This window comes from Heloderma suspectum, chromosome 2 (assembly GCF_057233095.1).
Source record: "Heloderma suspectum isolate Gila_16-S chromosome 2, 16-S_ref, whole genome shotgun sequence".
Taxonomy (NCBI): domain Eukaryota; kingdom Metazoa; phylum Chordata; class Lepidosauria; order Squamata; family Helodermatidae; genus Heloderma; species Heloderma suspectum.
In genome coordinates this window covers 247,248,717-247,269,329 of record NC_139459.1, presented here as the reverse complement: position 1 = coordinate 247,269,329, position 20,613 = coordinate 247,248,717, and the positions used below count along the sequence as shown (strand labels likewise).

General features: G+C 43.7%; 1 protein-coding gene across 1 annotated transcript in view; it reads right to left on the bottom strand.

The window, feature by feature from the left end:
• Positions 1 to 20,613, bottom strand: part of STK10 (serine/threonine kinase 10) — a 104,103-nt gene that overhangs the window by 66,323 nt on the left and 17,167 nt on the right. The window contains exon 2 of the mRNA XM_084838680.1: positions 1,947 to 2,111. Within this exon, the coding sequence (XP_084694806.1) occupies positions 1,947 to 2,111 (165 nt within the window). The remainder of the gene's footprint in view (positions 1 to 1,946; positions 2,112 to 20,613) is intronic.

The following is a 20,613-nucleotide window of genomic DNA, read 5'->3' as shown; positions in this document are numbered from 1 at the left end:
TTGTACATAACATTCTATGCAACATTTTTCTAGAGAAGTTCATGAACCCCTCCCCAGAAACCAATGTGAAATAAATGCCGCCGCTTGCTGTGCCTTCCAACAGACTTTTGCCATTTTCACAGACGCTTTCTTTATACACCCATGTAGGAAAAATGTCCTGTGTGAAGTGGTTCACTTCCACAGCAGTGGCCTACTAGCCACTTTCAACAAAGCCATCCAGAAGGTTCCATTCCACCTTCTGTTTCCAGTGTTCAGACTGAGTTCCAGTATACAAGGAGCTCCATCCCACCCAAACCCCAGCAACATAAATCTGGAAGATCTGCCATTCTCTCCTACCCTTCCAATTTGGTTCATATTCTGCTCCTGACTGCATACTGAATACAGATTTTAACACAAATAGGCTAATCCTATGTTTATTCAGAAGTCAATCCCAGTAGATTGACTGATTTCAGTAGATTTTATTCCCAACTATATTGTAGACAACGTCCAGTGGATTGAGCATTATCATATAAAGATTCGCATTTTAACTTTAAAAATAATTATTACTTATATTTATTACTATAATTTATTATAATTAATAAAAATATGAGGGACAGACTACCCATCAGAAACAAGACAAATTTGACTTCCCAGTGCCTTGGCAATACGTGTGGAGCTCCTCTAGCATGAGAAAAGCATTTTCATGCTCAAGCTTTAAAATCTCAATAGATGCAACTAAACATTAATACAGGGATAGTGTTCAAGATTCAGTATCTGTTAACTCATCTTGACAAGAGCAGAGAAAAACTGCATAGATACTGGCCTGTTTCGGATGCAAACTACACCACAGTTTTGTGATATATCTAAACTTAAGCAAGTCTTGGGCTCACGTGCTCCCCACCACTCCTTCTCCGGAATCAGCTGCAAGAAGATCAGAAGCATCTGATTCCCATTTTAAATTAACTGGAGTTTATCATTATGCCTGAATTGGGGAAACTCTGATTAGTTTAAATCAATCCCTCCAGACGTTTTGGTCTACAACTGCCATCAACCCCAACCAGCATGGCCAATGGTCAGGGATGATGGGAGTTGTAGGCCAAAACCTCTCAAGAGAGGCCCAGGGTGGGGAAGGCTTCTTTAAACTATGGCTTGTCGAAACAAGCCAAGATCAAACCATAATTTACAGTCTGGGCTTCTTAGAAAATCATAGTTTAAACTAACCAGTTTGGATGTAACAATTAACTCCAGCTTGTTTAAAACAGGAAGAGGGTGCTTCTGATCTCATAGCAGTGCCTGAGGAACATAGGGGAGGGAGACCACAGCCAGCTTCTGCATGTAGTGCTAAACAATAGCTTAGTATTGCGTCCAAAATGGGTGACTGATTAAGCAACCAAAAACTGTCAACTAACTTTACTGAGGGCTTTCCAAACAAACATCACAAGACATCAGAAAAGTGCTAGCTACTAGGGAATGCAAAATCTTGCATGACCTTATTTCATTAATTTCTGAGACAAAGCTTGATGTTAATATGGAAATTGCCTTATGACACAGTGAGCACAACAGAACAGAGGATATGTAGATTTTTTTTTAACAGGAAGGAAGGTAAAGAGATCTTATCCGTCTAGACAAGTAAGGGGCCTCTGGAACAGAGATGGGGAAAAAGCAGATTGTTTTTAAAAATCCAGTTTCTTAACACAAATTAAAGATTAGGGGTAGTCAAAGAGGTCACAAGCTAATGTGAACTCCACATACAACTGTTACTGTATTTATCAAGAAAATCTCATAAGCAATAAGCAGCTCTAAGGTATCCAGTAAGTAACTTTAACAGGACTGCAGGACAAAGCTACTTGGAACCAACATCTGCCCACCTAATGACAAAATCTTAATCTCAAGCTCCCACATTTGTAGCATCCTTGAGAGGCCATTTAGACCTCAAAGGGAAGACTACTGCATTAGAGTCACCTTACCCATAGTTTGCCATCATGATAAAATGCTCCCAGCAGCTTCACGATATAAGCGTGGTCACAAGTTGCGAGGATCTCAATCTCCACCATGTAGTCCTCCAGCTCATCTTCACTCTTGGTCTCAATGACTTTGGCAGCAGCCAAGGCAGCCGTCTCTTTGTTTTTGACCTGTACCGTAAAAGCAAAGGGAGCTCTATAATCAAATACCACCACGGACAACCAAAACAGCCTAGATAGCATCTTAGACATGGTAGCCACACAGTTGTGTACTGTGCTATTTCCTTACAGATGACAGAACAAATTGTGTTATTAGGAGTTATGGTTATGCATCAACTAATCAACCCTGTCAGGAAGAACTGGTCACCACTACCATGGTGTACTAACAATGTTACAGAAATGTCAATATGCAGTTGTGAATATGGATGCTACTCAGGATAAGTTTAAGAGTTAAAATGATAAATTACTAGGGAAAATTACTAGCTTTTACTAAAATTACTAAATTACTAGCATGTGATGGCTGGGCAGCTTCAGACGTTCTTGGAGGAAATGGATTATCTGGACCCATTTCAGTCTGGTTTCAGGCCAGGGTACGGCACTGAAATGGCCTTGGTTGCTCTGACTGACAACCTACTCCAGGTGAAAGACAGGGGGAGTGCTACCCTGTCGATCTTCCTGGATCTCTCAGCGGCTTTTGATACCATTGATCATGGTATCTTACTGGATCAGCTCTGCGGGATGGGTGTTGGGGGCACTGTGCTACAGTGGTTCCACTCCTACCTGCAGGGCCGATTCTAGAGACTGGTATTGGGGGATTCCTGTTCTACCCCATGGCTATTAACCTGTGGGGTGCCATAGGGTTCTATTCTATCCCCCATGCTGTTCAACATCTATATGAAGCTGTTGGGTGAGGTCATTAGGAGTTTTGGAGTGGGGTGTCACCAGTACGCTGATGATGCTCAGCTATTTCTCCTTGTCGTCAGAGGCAGCTAGGGCGGTGAATGTGCTGGACCAGTGCCTGGAGGCTGTAATGGGCTAGATGAGGGCTAATAAACTGAAGCTGAATCATGACAAGACAGAAGCTCTGTGGATTGGTGGTTCACACGTCTGGGAATTGGGTAAGCGATCTGTCCCGGATGGGGTTGCACTCCCCCTGAAGGAGCAGGTGTGTAGCTTGGGAGTACTCCTAGATCTGTTTCTGTCACTGGAACCCCAGGTGGACTCTGTGGCCCAGAGTACTTGGGGCCAGCTTCAGCTGATCCGCCAGCTTTGGCCTTTCCTGGATAGGGATAACTTAGCTACAGTAGCGCATGTGCTGGTAACTTCCCGATTAGACTACTGCAATGCACTTTATGTGGGGTTGCCCTTGAAGTAGACTTGGAAATTGCAGCTACTGCAAAATGCAGCAGCTAGACTGCTGACCGGAACATCTCACAAAGATCACATAACACCAGGCTTAAAGGAATTGCACCGGCTGCTAATATACTTCCAATCAGAATCCAAGGTGCTAGTGATGACATTTAAAGCCCTAAGCAGCTTGGGACCTCGATATTTGAGGGAGCGCCTCCCCCTATATATGCCTGCCAGGGATTGAGATCTGTTGGAGGAGCCCTCCTCTGAGTCCCACCAGTGCAAGACATACACTACGGTAAGACATGGGAGAGGGCTTTTTCTGCTGTTGCACCCTGGTTGCGGAATGCCCTCCCCTTGGAAGCCCAACTGGTGCAGACATTGGTTTCATTTTATCACCAAGTTAAAACATGGTTTTATATCAAAGCCTTTGAGGCTAAATGCATTATCTAAAGTAGCACACTGTTTTAACAGTTTTATTGTTTTAGATTTTAAATTGGTATTAGCTTGGTTTAATATGTTTTTTGCTGTTTAAATTATTTATTGTTTTACTATCTAAATTGATTTTATCTGTATGCCGCCCTGAGATCCTAATAACATAGGGTGGGATATAATTGTTTTAAACAAAAATAAATATAATAATTTCTAACCCATCCCCAACTCAAATGCACAAAACAGGAGCCAAGGAAAGGCAAAGGCTCAAACCCAGGCCTCCAGCAACTAATATCCAGTGCTTTATTTCCTGCACCACCGGTACTCTGGTTCCTCAGCAAACTAGGCAGACTAAACCCTATAGGTCAAGGATGGGGAAGATATGGCCCTCCAGACGTTGCTGGACTGCAGTTCCCATCATCCCTGACTTTTGGTCCTGCTGGCTAAGACTGATGGGAGTTGCAGGACAACATCTGGAGGGCCACATGTTCCCCACCTCTGCTATAAGTCAAGGGTGCCCTCTAGACTTCAGTACCAGCCTGATTACAGTCAGCTGACACCATAAGCTAATCAAGACTCACCAGGCTTTCTAAAGTCTTAACAACTAAGTCTGCTCCTCAGCCTGAAGGACCTGACGTTGGGAAAAGCTGCTGAACAGCATTGCTGTTCATGACCAACAGGCCCCCTTGGACCACAGCATCTGCTTCTGCCCTCTCGGACTGGCAGACCTCTGGCTGCTCTTATGTCTTGAGTTTGACTGAAGCTTGACAAAGAAATCAACAATGTACTTCTTGTGTATTGAACATAACCAGGATGGCAATGCATAAGCCACAGCCTCAGAATGGTGAATTTTAGAAACCTGTTTGTGGACATACTGATGTCTGAACTCCCAGCTCATTGTATGCTGGGGTCTGTGCTCTTTGTCCATCTGCCAGCCCTTCTGACACAATGCAAAGACAGCCACAGTCAAGAGGGTACCTTAAGCAGAGCTCTGAAAATGCATTTGGTAATGTTGTTCCTCCAGTCAGAAAAATGGACCAGGACCTGGGATATCTAGCACAAGAATTCAAATACAAACCAATGCATGCTCTCTTGTCTGTCTGTCTGACTGTCTGTCTGTCTGTCTGTCTCTCTCTCTCTCTCTCTCTCTCTCTCACACACACACACACACACACACACACAGAGCCCAAAGTATTAAGGGCCTTATTAGGTGGCCTTGAGACCTGTTTACATAAATACAGCGCAATACCATATACTCCAGCTCATTATCTAGTACTCTGTACACCATAAACTCCCTAGGCATGCAGGCAGCCGTACTCTCCAAGCAGAATCTCACACAATGCACTCATCAGATGACAAGCAGGGGTGGGCAGTTATGTTTCTAACTGGGAGAATTCTGAGGGCCTGTTTTCATTTACATTATTGCTTTCTCTTTTTAGGTCTATGTTTAGAAAGTCTGTGCAGAGAGTTTATAAAGGAATTACTTCTCAACATAAACACCCAAGGTGTGCTTGAATCAAGCACATGCTATTAATGCGCACACCTACACAGAGCTGCTATTACAATTCTGGAGACAACGTTGAGTCAGTGCATGCATTTGCACCATCCTATTTCTTTTCGGGAGAAAGAGACAGACAGTGGATCCCCCTCCATCGCTCCTCCTCTCGTAATTTTCTTACGGGAGTACAACATGCACTAGCAAAGAGCAGAGTGAGAAGTACTTTGAAGTTCTGCAGTTTGCAGTGTGGAACTTGAAACAGAAGAGCACTGGTGAGCCATCTGATATATCCTCAGGAAGAACGGCAGCCTTTGTTGGATTTTCTGAGGTATGGACCCCCTGGCTTGGAAGGGCTCCAGCCTGGAGACTGGCAGCCCCCCCTTGCTCCAACAGATCCATTCATCATTAAGCTTTCAGGGTGCAACTCTGCCTAGCCAGCTGATCTAGTCTGGAGGAAGCAGGCCAATTCCTTGTGATGCCTGGTTAGGCATCATGAAGAACTTCTCGAGGAAATGGGTCCCTCTTGCATGAGAGTCTCACTTTCTAGCAACACCACATAGAAACAGAGTACTAAATCAGCAACTACTGCTGGGATGGATGGGTTGCAAGTGGACCAGCTTTTACTGGGTTTATGTGCTGGGACAACATCTCCCTAATGGTGAGAATTACATGATGTCCCACCTGCAACTTGTGTGTTCCAGCTACTGCTTCTAGTGCAAAGTATCAAGAAGGAGAGGGTCGCAATTGTTAGTGGAGAAGCCGCAAAGAGAGAGGAGTGTTTAAGCCTTCCTCTACCCAGCTGCTTCCCTGAGCCTTCCACATGCATCCCAGATTCATGTTTGCAACAGATCTCAGGTTCAAATTTCAGCCATAGCCTGCTGTTTTCAGGGAAAGTCATCACAGAGGGAGAATGGAGGCTGAAATCAAATGTGCTAACAGCCTGTACTTATAGGCTTGTTGAAAGAAGGATTTTTTTTTTAAAAAAGTGGTGTTTTTATACCACTTTTCAATTATCTAATTTACAAAACAGTAAATGAAGCTACTGAGGAGTGGGAGAGCTACTTTAGAACAGCTGCTCAGTCAGGGAATAAAGGGACAGAAAAAGATACATGAATTAAGTCTGCAGTAGGCAGTGTCTGTCACCTCATGAATATGCTTCAGCCATTCTAAATGTAAGAGGAACTAAGCAGAGCATTTCCATCACAGTATCGTACATTTTCTGAAACAAAGTGGCAAAAGTGGAATGTAGACCCCTGAAAATTTAGAGAAGGTCAACAAACATCAACAAAAAATTAACCAACATCAAAAGTCCCGTCTCAGGACAAAGTCTACTGGTGCTAGAGTACTCTCATTACAATGTCAGTTATGAGAGGTTTTACAAAAGGCACCAAATTATTATCTATTTTTACCTTCCAACTATCAGTGAAGTATCAGAATTTCATTATCTGACTGCACAGAAAATATGATGGAGAACGAGCAGAACAGAGATGGAAAATTATCAGTCCTGAGTTTCAACTGATAAGTGTGCCATTTTTGGCCTTATTTAAAAAAAAAAAAATTTCTAGAGGGGAGAGAGAGGGCGTATGTGTGTGGGTGTGCATTTGTGTACAACATCATATATCAGCTTTCTATCTATTGTGGAAGTCCCCTAACAAATAGTACCGGGGAGCAAGGCCTAAGCATCTTTCTGTGAATGGTACTCCCACAACCCAACAGTTTGTCTCATGTGTGGGTCAGCTTCCTTTGTGCTGGCCTCTCTTGTGAAATAAGCTCCCTGCCTTGAATTTCAAAGGGAGAGTAGTCAAAACATCCCATGTTCAGGTTTTACTAGAAAACAGAGCAGTTTGAATTACTTTGATATCCCAATCAGAGAACGAGGCTCAAGCATACAAAACAGGCTAGTGGCATTTTTATTTCAACAAGTGAGGCCTGCAATAAAATGTTGCAGTGTGGAATGCTCGTGTTCAGGGTGCCAGCCAGCCAGGCTGTCTTCCAAGGCACTCCATTCCATTTCCATCGTTCCTCATCATTGTGGCCACTGAGCATGCTCAGTCCTCATTCGACTGGGGTTTGGGGGCTGGGGGAGGGATTATTTTCCTAAAGATTTTTGTGTGCGCGCTTCTCTGAAAACCCTGGGGTGTTCTCAAGCATGCTTATACCTCCCCCTTCTGCAACTACATATTACTCTCTTCATTTTCATAAGGATCCAGAATCTGAGTATGAGCTTCCTATTAGTATACAGGATAAAAATAATGATCTGACAGTGGATGTGCAGTCAGTGGATGGGGCGTTAAGGCTGCTTGTCAAGGGTGGGGTATTTTCCTACAAATTGCTTATGGGAAATGCAGCTGCTCCCCAGGCAACACTCCCTTTGGTACCTCTGCTGACATTCTGCAGCCAACTGTTATTTTACAGAGTTTCACTTGTGAGGAACTGTGAGCCCCTTGCAAGAGCCCTGCCTTTCCTTCCGTGGTTAACACGGCTTGTTTTTAGAAGAGAGCCACTAGAAAAGGCTTCCTTTTTAATGAAGCTTGCTGGAAGTCATCCACAGCATAGCAATCCCTTCAGTTACAGGGTCACACTTGAAAGGTGGGAAAGGAAGACTGGTGTGTGTGTTAAGCTCCTTTGGAGTAGGAGCCCTTTGTGCTGCACATGGAAAGCCACACAGCCTTTGGTGAAGCCTGCAGAAAGGCCTGTTGCACACTTGATAATTGTGCAAGATGTGTGTAACAGCAAGGGGACACTACAAGGCATGCGCCTGGGTGGGGCCTCCCCACCCGTCAACTGATACTAATGGGTAGAGACTGTGTGTTTGGTCCTCAACCAAGTCAGGACAACCTCCTTCCTTCCTTCGGTCCTTAAATGATGCATTTGACCACAATCTAAGTGCTGGTTTCAACTCAAGAAGCTTATTGTAGGTCTAATCTTCCCACAACTCTTGCCACTGGTCTTCTCAGAAAGAAGTGATTCTCTTCCCCTCCCAGATACGTGCATCCATTGCCTCCCCACAGCTCCATATATATATGTATCTTGCCTGTAGCTCCCAAAATCTGGACCCTGTCCCTAGATTTGGGCACAAATATCAGTCATCCCCCAGATTCTTGGTGTGCCAGCTTTTTGGATGCTAGCAGTGCTCTGTTTTCTTGAGGCTCTAGGACAGGAAAAAGCTACTAGAATCACAGGCACACATCCGGCTTTAGTCAACAGCACTGAGGCAGCTACATTTTTGGCTTCTTTTCTTTTCCGCATTATTTTAAGAGCTCTTGGCAGGTGTTCAGAGAGAACAACGATCCAGATTCCACAAGTGATGTGAGGGGGGAAAAAAACAAGCCTCTGCCATCTCTCCAGCCCCACCCCCGCAAAACAAAAACAAAAAAACACTGCTGCAGAAATGAGGCTACATTTCATGCCACTAGAGGAAGTTACAAAAGCACATTTCACCGGAAGCTAGTATGGAGCCGGCCAGTCCTTTTGAGCCAGTTGCCCAGGCAGCCGCGCTGTTCTGTTTTCAGGGGAAGTGAAACAATGACTTGGGAAAACAAACCTGTAGTTAGAACACTGTGCTCAGCCTTACAGAATTACAGAAATGCTACTTCCGTGACCACCGAGCACCTACACAACCATCTTAACGCCTCAAAAAATGCACACCGGCAAGGAAGGTTGATGCCATGGCATGGAGAAAAGACAGGGCAGTGATTACAGAGGTCACTTGAACTTAAGGGAGTTAACACTGAATGCCTGGGCGGTGTCACATATGTGACCTTTGGAAAAATGACTCTACATCTCCTTATCTCAGGCGTAAGGCCGGGGCAGCCATAACTTCCTATGGTAACTAGCATAAACAAACAAGGCATCTGAGCCACCTACATACTAAGTTAATAGCAGTCACACGCTTAGGCACCCACATTGCTCAGCACCCACATTTGTAAAAGAGGGCCTTTCCAAGCGATTTCGCCCTAGTGCTAAACTTTTGTCAGTCCCAATCCAGTGCCAGTAGCAATATCCATCTTTTCATAAGGGGGCAGGGGTGGTATTGCTGGAGGGAGACAGCCACGTGTTTTAAAGGTTTGGGAAGATATGTGCTTCAGTGCTGGACAGGGGGAATATACAGCTTTCAAAGAGAGGAGAAAGCAACAGCACTTTATCAGGTGATGGGGAATTGCTACCGGGGGTGGCAGGGAGTATATAAAAAAAGCACTTTTAAGATGGATATTCCCACACTTCAGTGGCACAGCATTTTTATTTTTTAAAAAAATATTTATTTAAAATACTTATAGGACATCTTTAAGGCTAAAAAAAATCCTCTCAAAAACATCAATATCACAAAACTAAAAGCCAAGCCAAGAGTAAAATTAAAACCAGCCCCAAAACATTAAGACCAATAACAAGCTAAAACAAATTCCATTCAGCAGCTCAATAAAGCCCTTAAGAGAAAGTAACTGAGAATAAATGCATATTTAGGGCCTTCTAAAGGACAGTACAGATGGGGCCTGATGCATCCCAGCTGGTAATCGATTCTACAGGCATGGGGCCATTGCCAAAAAAGCCGTTTCTTGTGCCTGACAGTTTAGTTGTTCTCAAAGGTGAACCAATGGCCTTGAAGTGGGGGCTCACAAAATGGTACAGGCAAGGTGAGAGGGGCTGCTCAGTTATCACCAATGTCATCACAGGCCGTATCTAATACAGAGGTGTTGAACCCCTTTCAGCCTGAGGGCCAAATTTCATTTTGGAGCTCTCGGGACCCACATTCCAGTGGTGGGTGGGGTTTAAGGTACAAGGGGCAGGGCTGAAGGCAAAAAAAGGGGCAGGTCAAAAATAGCAGTGTATCTTAGCTTAGAGCTCTTCCTGCCATAACTAAGGAAAGGCATTGCAACCTTTTAGAATGGGGGAAAACTGCAAAAAAAGCCAGGAAGTCACCAAACAATTGGTGATTGGTGGAAAAGGGTCTGGCCATCTGCTGAATCCTGGAGGACCAGATAGGAACCCAGGATGGCTGAATGTGGCCTCTGGGCCGGAGGCTCTGCATCACTGATCTAATATGTGCCCTTGACACGTAAAAACAATACAAAAAACACCTCCTGCCAAACCGCACTCACAATCATGGACATGCTGGGAGAACAAGAAAACCAATTATTTCCAGAAACAAAATACTGCAGCTTGAGCACTCGGGGCGAGAGAAACGCTCCCTTCAACAGAAGTACTGCATTACAGATCACTTCTGGATCCCCTGCAACAAATGCATAGTAAGTGCCCTGCACACAGGCACTCCAGTGGATCCAGCCCTGTGTGTCCACTCCACACTAAGTTAGTTGCACACAGTTCCCAGGGAAATCAGTGGGACCTAACTTAGTCTAGATCCAACCCATAGTGTTTACTTCAATACCATGGAATGTTCCACACATGCTTTTCTCAATACTTTAGTGAATGACATAATTTTTGCTTGAGAGGGGATCAGTGGACCCCCTCAGAGTTCTAAACATGGCTGGCATCAAGGGTAGGCATGGCTGGGCACCTGCCGAGGGCCCACACCCCAGCAGGGGCCCACTGACAAGAGCCCCCTGGAGCTGCAACTCCTCTTTACATTGCAACCTGCTTGTTCACCTGCTTTTCACTGTCCCAAACAACGGTGGTGGTGGTAAGGAGCAACAATAGATGCCACTGCCTATTTGCTCACTGACTCTCTGCCTGCCAAGCAAGCATGTGGCAGCAATGATGAGAAAGAGGATGAGAAGCAATAGCAGCTGGTGACAATGGCAGTGATAGTGTCGACTCAATGAGGGAGGGAGCCCATTAAGGATGTCTTGCCCACAGGTCCTAAAAAATCTGGAGCCAGCCCTGGTTTTAAATCAAGGTTAGTGGACAAAAAACAAACGAACAAATAAATCCCACAATCTGGTGGGGGGAGTATTTACTGTATTTCTCCTTTCCCAGATGTCCCAATGGGTTATAGCCAATTTTGCAAATCCCTTGCTTAAACATGAGATGCTCAATCCATGTTGTGCACCATGGTTATTTCCAAAAAGGGAAGGGAAAGGAAAGAGCACACGACTCTGCAGGCACAGATCTTCTAATAAACTGTAACCTTAAGAGAGTGTTATCTCATATAATCCAATACTTTCACAAACAAGCCAGCATTTCCTACTAAACTGCTTTTCTTAAATTCAAGGCACTTTTAAAAGGTTGTAATCCAAGTCACGTTCTTTACCGTGAGTAGCTCTCTACTGCTTTTGAAAGCTGAAATGCCGTATAAGCCAAATTTAATTTAAAGCTGAGGTTAGCACAGTCTTCCCCAACCCAGTGCCCTCTAGATGTTTTGAACTACAACTCCCAGCATTCCTGACCATTGGCCATGCTGATGGGAACTGAAGTCCAAAACAACTGGATGGCACCAAGAGGTGGGACAACGAGTCCTAATGAGGAACACTATTAGAATGAGACTGGACTGCTATAGATGCAACCTAGCACAGGATCCTGTGCACAGTTGTGACTGTACACACGTTGCATTGCAATGATCAAGACTCTGGCACATCCAACTGCACAGGAATTCTATACAAGCAGAAGAAATTAGTGAAATCAAAAGCATTAGCTGTGTGCAATGAAATAGCGGAAGTGATGAACACCAAACCAACCAAGCAAGACAGAAGTACAGTTAGCTATATTACAGGGATATGGAATTGGTTTATGCCCTTTCCGAAGCTTAGAATCAATTCATGTGGAATGTTTCCAGCTGGTAATCAATCCATCTGCTCAGTTACAATGCTTCTGGGAAGCAAGGATTCACTGCTCTGCAATAACAGATCTAAGTATAGATACACCAATATCCACTTAATACCAAGGGAAGTGGGAAATACCGCAAGTCACTAAGCTCAGGGTTAGCAACTTGCAGAAGAATAGAAAAGACCAGAGAGCGTGAGCCATCTCTTAAATTACCTGCTTTTTGAAATCCTACTGCTGAAGATATGCTTGACCTAAAGTATCCCAGCACAGGTACATTTTTTTAACAAATTAATTAAATGGAAAAGAGACCCTGTAGGTCTGTAAGAAACATATAATAGATGCTGCTTTAATACAGTTGATTGAATTTTGCATAACAATTTCAACATGGCAACAAGAATTGTACAAGAAAGTTGCCAGTCTTCAAGAGACAGATGGTGTTGCACAGGGTGCAACATGGGAGGTGCATTTTTGTGACAAATGGTGCAGCTGACAGGTGGGCCCTGGAGTAACTCCAGCCAACCTCAACTCGTGTAGGAAGATCTTCTACATTTATCAAAGCCAATTCACAACACTTTGCCTACTCTCCCAACAATACTGCACCCTGGGGATGGGTAACTTTTGGCCCTTCAGATGTTTTGATCTACAGCTCCTATCATCCCACACCATTGGCTATGCTAGCTAGGGCTGATGGGAGTTGAAGGCAAAACATCTGTAGGGCCACAAGTTGCCCACCCCTGACTAGACACTATCTAAAATGGAGTCGACTTGATACTTAATTGCTGATGTCATCAGAGACAGGGAACAGGGTTAGTGCATCCCCAAATGCACCCATTTACTTATATCTATATGAAGAGTAAGTGGCTGCCATTAATTCCTATTGGGAAACTGTAAATCATGGTAGCTGGGAACACAGTTGTGGAGAAGGCAAAACTTGTCCTGCGGCCCTGATACTGGGTGACCTGGCCTCCCAAGGATGGGATCCACCAGGGTGTTTATGTGAGCAAATACAGAGATACACTGGACCCTGCTCTAGGGTCTTGCAATACACACACCTCTCTCACTTGTCATAATGACAGACATTTTGTTTGTGCAGGATATAAAAGCAGGGGTCCAATCAAGTAGAGTAGCTTCACATGCCACTAAATCAGCCCAACTCATGGCAGGTTTTGTGACATGCAATAGAGCTGTTTCTTCCAAGACAAGTTCAGTCTTCTGTTAGCTAATCACTTGGTTACCATCCTACCCCCATCATTATGTATGGATGTCAAAAGGAACGATGCACGTTGGGATGGATTCACAGCCCAGGCACACAAAATCTCACCTGACATTCAACCAAGGGCAAAAGCCCAAGCAATAAATACATGTAAGGAATGCTGGCCATTTTAAGCTGCTAACAAAAGGCCTGAGGAATAGTTAAAAGGAAAGAAAATGGGGCACCTGTCCCATGCATAATGTGGAGAAAGACACACAATGGGCAAAGGTCATGTAATATATTGATACATTATTGAAATGAACCAGATTTATCGTGTGTGTGTTTTCTTTCCAGTATGAAATAATTAGACATGTTTTCAGGGTTGTATGTTGTAAATAAAAACTAGGTATCCGCTTGCTCAGAGGTTTCATAAGGGTGCCCGTGCAGTTTTTCATTGATCCTGTGCTGGCAGCCTAACACAACAAAGCACATTTGACCATCAAGTAGAGCAGGCAAGGAAGAAATGATAGAATTGAAGTCCATCTCAGTATGGAAATGGGTAATTCCAGCACTGCAGAAACTAGTTAATTTAGTCTCTCAGGTGTGTGGCTTCTTTAAATGCAATTTATCTACATCTTACTTTTAAATGTTTTACTGCATAAGGGCTTTCTAGAATTTTTGCTCTGCAATGGGGACAATGTTTGCCTGAAGGGTTTTGAATGGGCAGAGAAAGAAAAGGGTAGCTATTGTGATTAAACTACTATAAATGGCATTTGAGATAACTTGAGGTTCCTCTTACTAATTTTTAAAAGGACAGTTTTGTCTGAAAGACTTTTTTTTTTTTTTTTTAAGCCTGGACAGTGCCCCCCCCCCCCGTTAAAAATAAAGGAGTGCTTTATTCAGAAACCCATTCTTTGCTTCATGCCCATTGTGAATAGCCAGCCAGGAAAAATGCTGACATTCAGACTGGAAGATTAAGCAACCTCCCTTTCTCTCTCATTCCTCTTCTCCCTTTTAGCCAGTAAAACTACCTTTAACAGTTTAGCACCAAATCTTGAAAATACCAGGTTTGGTTTGGGTTTTTTTTTATTGTAGTTCAAAGACCTACAGTCATATTGAGAACTCAGCAGGTGAGTGCCCAGGTGCCAAAAATATAAACTGCCCAACGCTAGTTGGATTATGAATAACAGCCGTTTCAGTTTAAGAAACCTTGGCGCGGTCGAACATATGTTCATCCATCATATCAAGCCATTTTTAATCTGGACTGCTCTTTTTGAAACAGAGGAGGGAGGGCCTACAGCACATGAGTGTAAAAGCAAGGCCTGCATCACTTCTACAATCTGAGCAGCACCAGGTATACTGAAGAGACACTTATCTAGACAGTCAAGGCTTGCCTTGTCCCCATCTCATCATGCTACAAGGGAATATGGACAGCTTCAGGTTAGGCCCTCAAAAAGGAACAAGCCAGGGTGTGTGTGTGTGTGTGTGTGTGTGTGTGTGTGTGTTTCCCTGCTGGAGAGGGAAAGAACACAGAGCCTTCAAAGGACTAAAGTAAAAATCCAAAATAAAAGCAACATTTTCAGGAATGTCCAGGCATTGCTACCAGGGCAGGGAGCACATTTAGCCTTACTAGTGACCCCCCTTTAAGTATACAGATGTTCCTGCCCTGTTAAAGCCACAGAGCACTCCATATTTAAGCAGAAATAAAACCTTGAAGTCACAGATTGATATAGGCTAATAGCATTGCTCAGCAGTGTTCTGTTGGCAATTATGAGAGTCACTCATCACAGAAAAATTTGTGGTCTATTTTCAAGAGTTCTTTACTGGTTCATAATCTTTAGCATGTGTGTTAGGGACACATGCCCACTCTCTCATGCTGTGACACCACCACAAAATGCCTAGTCAGTGGATCGCCACTTTGGCATCTACCTGATGCAGCTATGGATCTTAGGCTATGTCTTATTCAGCAAAAATGTTTGTTTCATCTCTATTGGACACTGCAATATCACTTTAATAGGGGATTGTCTAATTTGGCTAATTGCTGGCAGTGCAATACAGCTAATGCTTCTTTTAAACATATGTTTTGGCAAGGTCCAGTAGTTGCTTCTTTTGGGGAGGAGGTTATTACACAGATAAATTTTGTACTGGAACAGTCTTTAATATTCACTAATGTATATCCTCTTTTAAATTATTTGCCTGCTTCATGGGAATTAACAAATGGTCGCCACAGCTTGACAGCTAAAAGACTGATATTACAACACTGGAAGGATAAACACTCACCTCCTGTAATGCAATGGATTGAGGATCTCACAACACTTTCAATATTCGAACGGGTGGCATATAGACACCACCTTCAAATGGGTACTTATTTAGATATTTGGTCCACTTTTGTTGATACCCATGGATAATTGCTAGAAAGCTGTATGCATTTCATACAAATTCATATATATTATATTTAAAAAAATGGAAATTAAAAATAAATAAATATAATTATTTTTTTGGGTGCCCACAGGTACCATGTTGGGGATCCTCTTGCTGGTGCTGTTGTAACCCACTGGTATATTCTTCTTTAAGAACTTTGAGGACTATTCCGGCACATGCTCAGTAAAGAAGTGAGATAGGGAGTGGCCACCATTTTAGGCAATTACCAAAATGCAGTGTGGAAGAAGCTTGTTTTCTCCTCTCTGTAAGACCATGAACCCTCAAGACATGGCTGTTAACGTTGTTCCCATCTTGCTGGATCCTGATCCATATTGAGAAGATTGCTGTGAAGCTGGAGGGAACTGAGTCTTCTCAGTCTTCTCCCAAAAGAGGGTTTATGAGCCCCCTGGCAAAGGCGAAGTACAGGCTGAAGGGGCAGGATTGCAGCTTGAGATCAATAGGCATATGGTCAAGGAACACCTAATTACTTTGAATGAGTTCAAATCTCCAGGGCCAGATGAGCTGCACCCTGGAGTAATAAAGGAACTGGCAGAAGAATTCTCGGAACCGCTGTCTATTATCTTTGAGAAATCATGGAGGGCGGGGGAAGTGCCAGATGACTGGAGGAGGGCTAATGTTGTCCCTATCTTCAAAAAGGGTAAAAAGGAGGAACCTGGGAACTACAAACCAGTCAGTCTGACATCAATCCCTGGGAAAATTCTGGAACAGATCATAAAGCAATCCATCTGTAAGCACCTTGTAAACAGTGCAGTGATTACTCGAAGCCAACATGGATTTGTCAAGAACAAATCCTGCCAGACTAATCTGATCTCATTTTTTGATCAGTCCTTGCGGACTGTGGGAATGCTGTAGACATCGTATACCTCGACTTCAGCAAAGCTTTCGACAAAGTGCCCCATGATATCCTGATGAGCAAACTAGCTCAAAGTGGGCTAGATGAAACAACGATCCAGTGGATCCACAGTTGGCTACAGAATCGGACTCAAAGAGTGCTTATCAATGGGATCTTCTCAAATTGGGGAGAGGTAATTAGCGGGGTACCACAGGGCTCAGTCCTGGGCCCAGTGCTCTTCAACATTTTTATTAAAGACTTGAACAAGGAGGTGCAGAGAATGCTGATCAGATTTGCAGATGACACAAAATTGGGCGGGATAGCTAATATCTTGGAAGACAGAAACAGAATTCAAAGTGATCTTGATAGGCTGGAGTGCTGGGCTGAAAACAACAGAATGACATTTAATAGGGATAAATGCCAAGTTCTGCACCTAGGAAAAAGAAACCAAATGCACAGTTACAAGATGGGGGATACGTGGCTCAACAACACTACAAACGAGAAGGATCTTGGAATTGTTGTTGATCACAAGCTGAATATGAGCCAACAACGTGTTGTGGCTTCAAAAAAGGCAAATGCTATTTTGGGCTGCATTAATAGAAGTATAGCTTCCAAATATCAGGAAGTACTAGTTCCCCTCTACTCAGCACTGGTTAGGCCTCATCTGGAGTACTGTGTCCAGTTCTGGGCACCACACTTGAACAAGGATGCAGACAAACTGGAAAGGGTTCAGAGGAGGGCAGTGAAGATGATCAGGGGACTGGAAACAAAGCCCTACGAAGAGAGACTGAAAGAACTGGGCATGTTTAGCCTTGAGAAGAGAAGACTGAGGGGAGAGATGATAGCGCTCTTCAAGTACTTGAAGGGCTGTCACAGAGGGGAAGGCCAGGATCTCTTCTTGGTCATCCCAGAGTGCAGGACACGGAATCATGGGCTTAAGTTACAGGAAGCCAGATTCCGGCTGAATGTCAGGAAAAACTTCCTGACTGTTAGAGCAATACGACAATGGAACCAATTACCTAGGGAGGTGGTGGGCTCTCCCACACTGCAGGCATTCAAGATGAAGCTGGACAGCCATCTGTCAGGGATGCTGCGACTTAGATTCCTACATTAAGCAGGGGGTTGGACTCAGTGGTCTTATAGGCCCCTTCCAACCCTACTATTCTATGATTCTATGAGAAGAGACTGTTTTTCCTTCTTTGGCTAGCAGAAAAAAATCAAGCTTCAGAGATAAGTTTTATTTATATTTTTGTTGTGGACTCAAGTCGGAAAAAAACCCGGAACTTTGGGAGTGCTGTGCTCTGTTTTATTGTTTTGGTGAGTTATGCATGTAAAATTATTACATGTGCATTATTATTGTTTTCAATTAAGATATTAAAATATATGTTAACTGTCCCTGTACAAAGCCTTTGCTGTGAGTCCCTTTAGAGACCCTGAAGAACAGGCATTACACTGTGTTAGGGACCCCTGGCCTAGACAACGGTGTGATGCTCCTTTTTCTTTCATATACACGGTGCACGATGACATCTTGGCCCGTGATTGGTTACTGCTCTATGTTTACAAACATGGCATATGTGGCAGTGGTGGGAATAGATCCAACGGTAGCAGTGGCAGCAGCTCTGCCTGTTAGGTTCCGAAATCAAGAAAGCTTGGAGGAAGGGAATAGGAGTTCATTTGCGTGTGAAAGGACGTCTATGCAAGCTCCACTTCTGAGACTGAAAATAAATTCCTGGGCTAAGCAAATGCTCAGAGGCAGCTTATTCTGCAATTCTATGTCTACCTTCTGGAGTCGCCATTTTGCACCTGACTCTGGTTGGTGGACTTCAGGGTTCTAGTGAAAAGCAAAGTGGATCTCATAAACCTAAAGTCTGCCCAGCCCTGTTTTAGGTCACATATATCAGCATGCCATGATTGGTGCAATGACACAAATGTCAGTTGTTTGATCTTTACAATTTATTATTTTGTTATTCATGAGCCAGTGGTTTAGTTTTGACCAATGGTCAGATTTGTGACTTCCATTAGAAGTCGAATTTGCATACCTGACTCTTTCAAACTTGGACATCACCAGCCAGAGAAATGTCAGCCAGGGCTGCTGTAGTTAAATGTGCTAAGAGAAAAGTCAGAGCAACAGAATGTGGTTATGAGACGACATCCTGATGTCACAGCTTAGTAAACTGATAAGGAATAGAAACTGTCTATTAGAGGGGGAGAGAGAGGAAGAACTGTAATCCTCCACTGAGCCACCACCTCCAAATTGCCCAAGGTGACAGGCTTGTCTATATTCCAGTAAAGCAAGAAAGAATTTCAAAGAATGCAGAAGTACTGGTACTAGGTTGCACAAGGCTCCGGGTGCAAAATCAGCACCATGATAAGAGGTACAAAATTATGCATGGTGTGGAGAAAGTGGATAGGGAGACATTTTTCTCCCTCTCACATAATAGTAAAACCCAGGGTCAACGCACGAAGCTGATTGGTTGGAGCTTTAGGACAGATAAAAGGAAATCCTTCTTCACACAGCACGTAGTTAAACTATGGAATTCACTTCCACAAGATGTAGTGATGGCCACCAATTTAGATGGCTTTAAAAGGGGATTGGCCAAATTCATGGAGGAGAAGGCTATCAACAGCTACTCATCCTGAAGGCTATATGCTACCTCCAATATCAGAGGCAGCGTGCCTATTTACACCTGTTGCTGGGAAACTTGGGCGGGAGGGTGCTGTTGCACTCATGTACTGCTTGTGGGTTTCCCACAGGCAGCTAGTTGGCCACCGTGTGAACAGAATACTGGACTAGATGGACCTTTGGTCTGATGCAGCAGAGCTCTCCTTTTCTTAGATTTCCCATCCTTCCACTCCAATTCTGAATCACCACACGATTTATGGTAGGATCCAGAGGGAGGAAGGTCCATTCAAAGAGACTGTTCCTAAGATGCAGAATAATTTCCTCCTCACCCGCCAACAAAAAGCAAGATACATTTTGGATTTTAAAAAAATTGAAAAGGAAAGACTTAACAGGAAAGACACCCACTGAGGCCCTGCATGAGCTTTCACCAATGAGCTTTCACCCAAGCGAAAAGAGCCAGAGCAGAAGTCGTGAATCGGAATGTCCACAAAGCCAGAGATTGTTCAGGTCACACTGGGTTGTGTTGCACCAATTTTCTCACATTGTATTTAAATCTTTTAAAACTTATTTGAGTTCTAACATTAAGAAGCCAAGAAAATAGGCAAGGGAGGAACAAGAAATCTTGCCCTCTTTTCTCTTTACGGGGTCATTTTCTGCAAAGCAGGGGAGTAAAGCAGAACATTTGTGCTAATTAGCTAGATCAGGTTTACTTCTTTCTCAGTAATTGCTCAGAAATACAATGTGCACATTCTCCCTGATGTCTCTGCAAATAAAAGGCCTAGATGAGTTTTGTTTCTTTAAAGTGAGAGATTAAAACTCAGAGGGTGGGGCTGAAATGTTCCTGAGGGGCCTAGCCCATGTAGGCCCTGGGAGCTATCTATGGCCGTGCCTGCTCAGCTGATCCACAGAAATAAGTATCATAGAACCTTCCATCTAACCATGTTGGAATAGTGGGTTGTCTCCAATGTTAGTCCTACTTAGAGTAGACCCACTGAAATGAATGGGATTTAAATCACACTAACAGTGGATAGAATCCAATGCAAGTCTACCTTACTTTTTGTTCTTCTTATCCCCTCATAACTTTTCCACACAAGCACACACATTTTGAAAAGGCCCAAAACTGCACTGATGAGCATCTACCTATATAGTATACATTTATGTGTCGTACAGTAGCCTCCTTCCTCGCTCCGTGGTCTGTGCAATTAGCTGTCTACCCGAAAAAGCAGGGCAGAAGGAGCGCAGAGGGAACGATCCCCACTGTGCTTCTCCTTCCCTGCTTTGGATAGGCGGTTGCCTCCAAGTTTGGGGCGGCCGCCTATCTAAATAGGATTGCGCCCTTAACTGAGGAAAATAAACTGTTCTAGTCTGGCAGGTACGTATCCATCATGGGCTTGCTATCTTATTTTTGTGAGGGTGGGGGCTGGGCCAAGGCAGAGTGAAGCAGAAAGAAGAGAAGTCAAAATTGCCCAGTGCGCAGGTTCCTATATTTCCATTTCTCAACCTCACAAACTGTCATGAGTGCTGGTCATAAGAAAGACATAAAATGGGAATATTTTAAATACATTGCTTCTATAGGTAAAAAAAAGG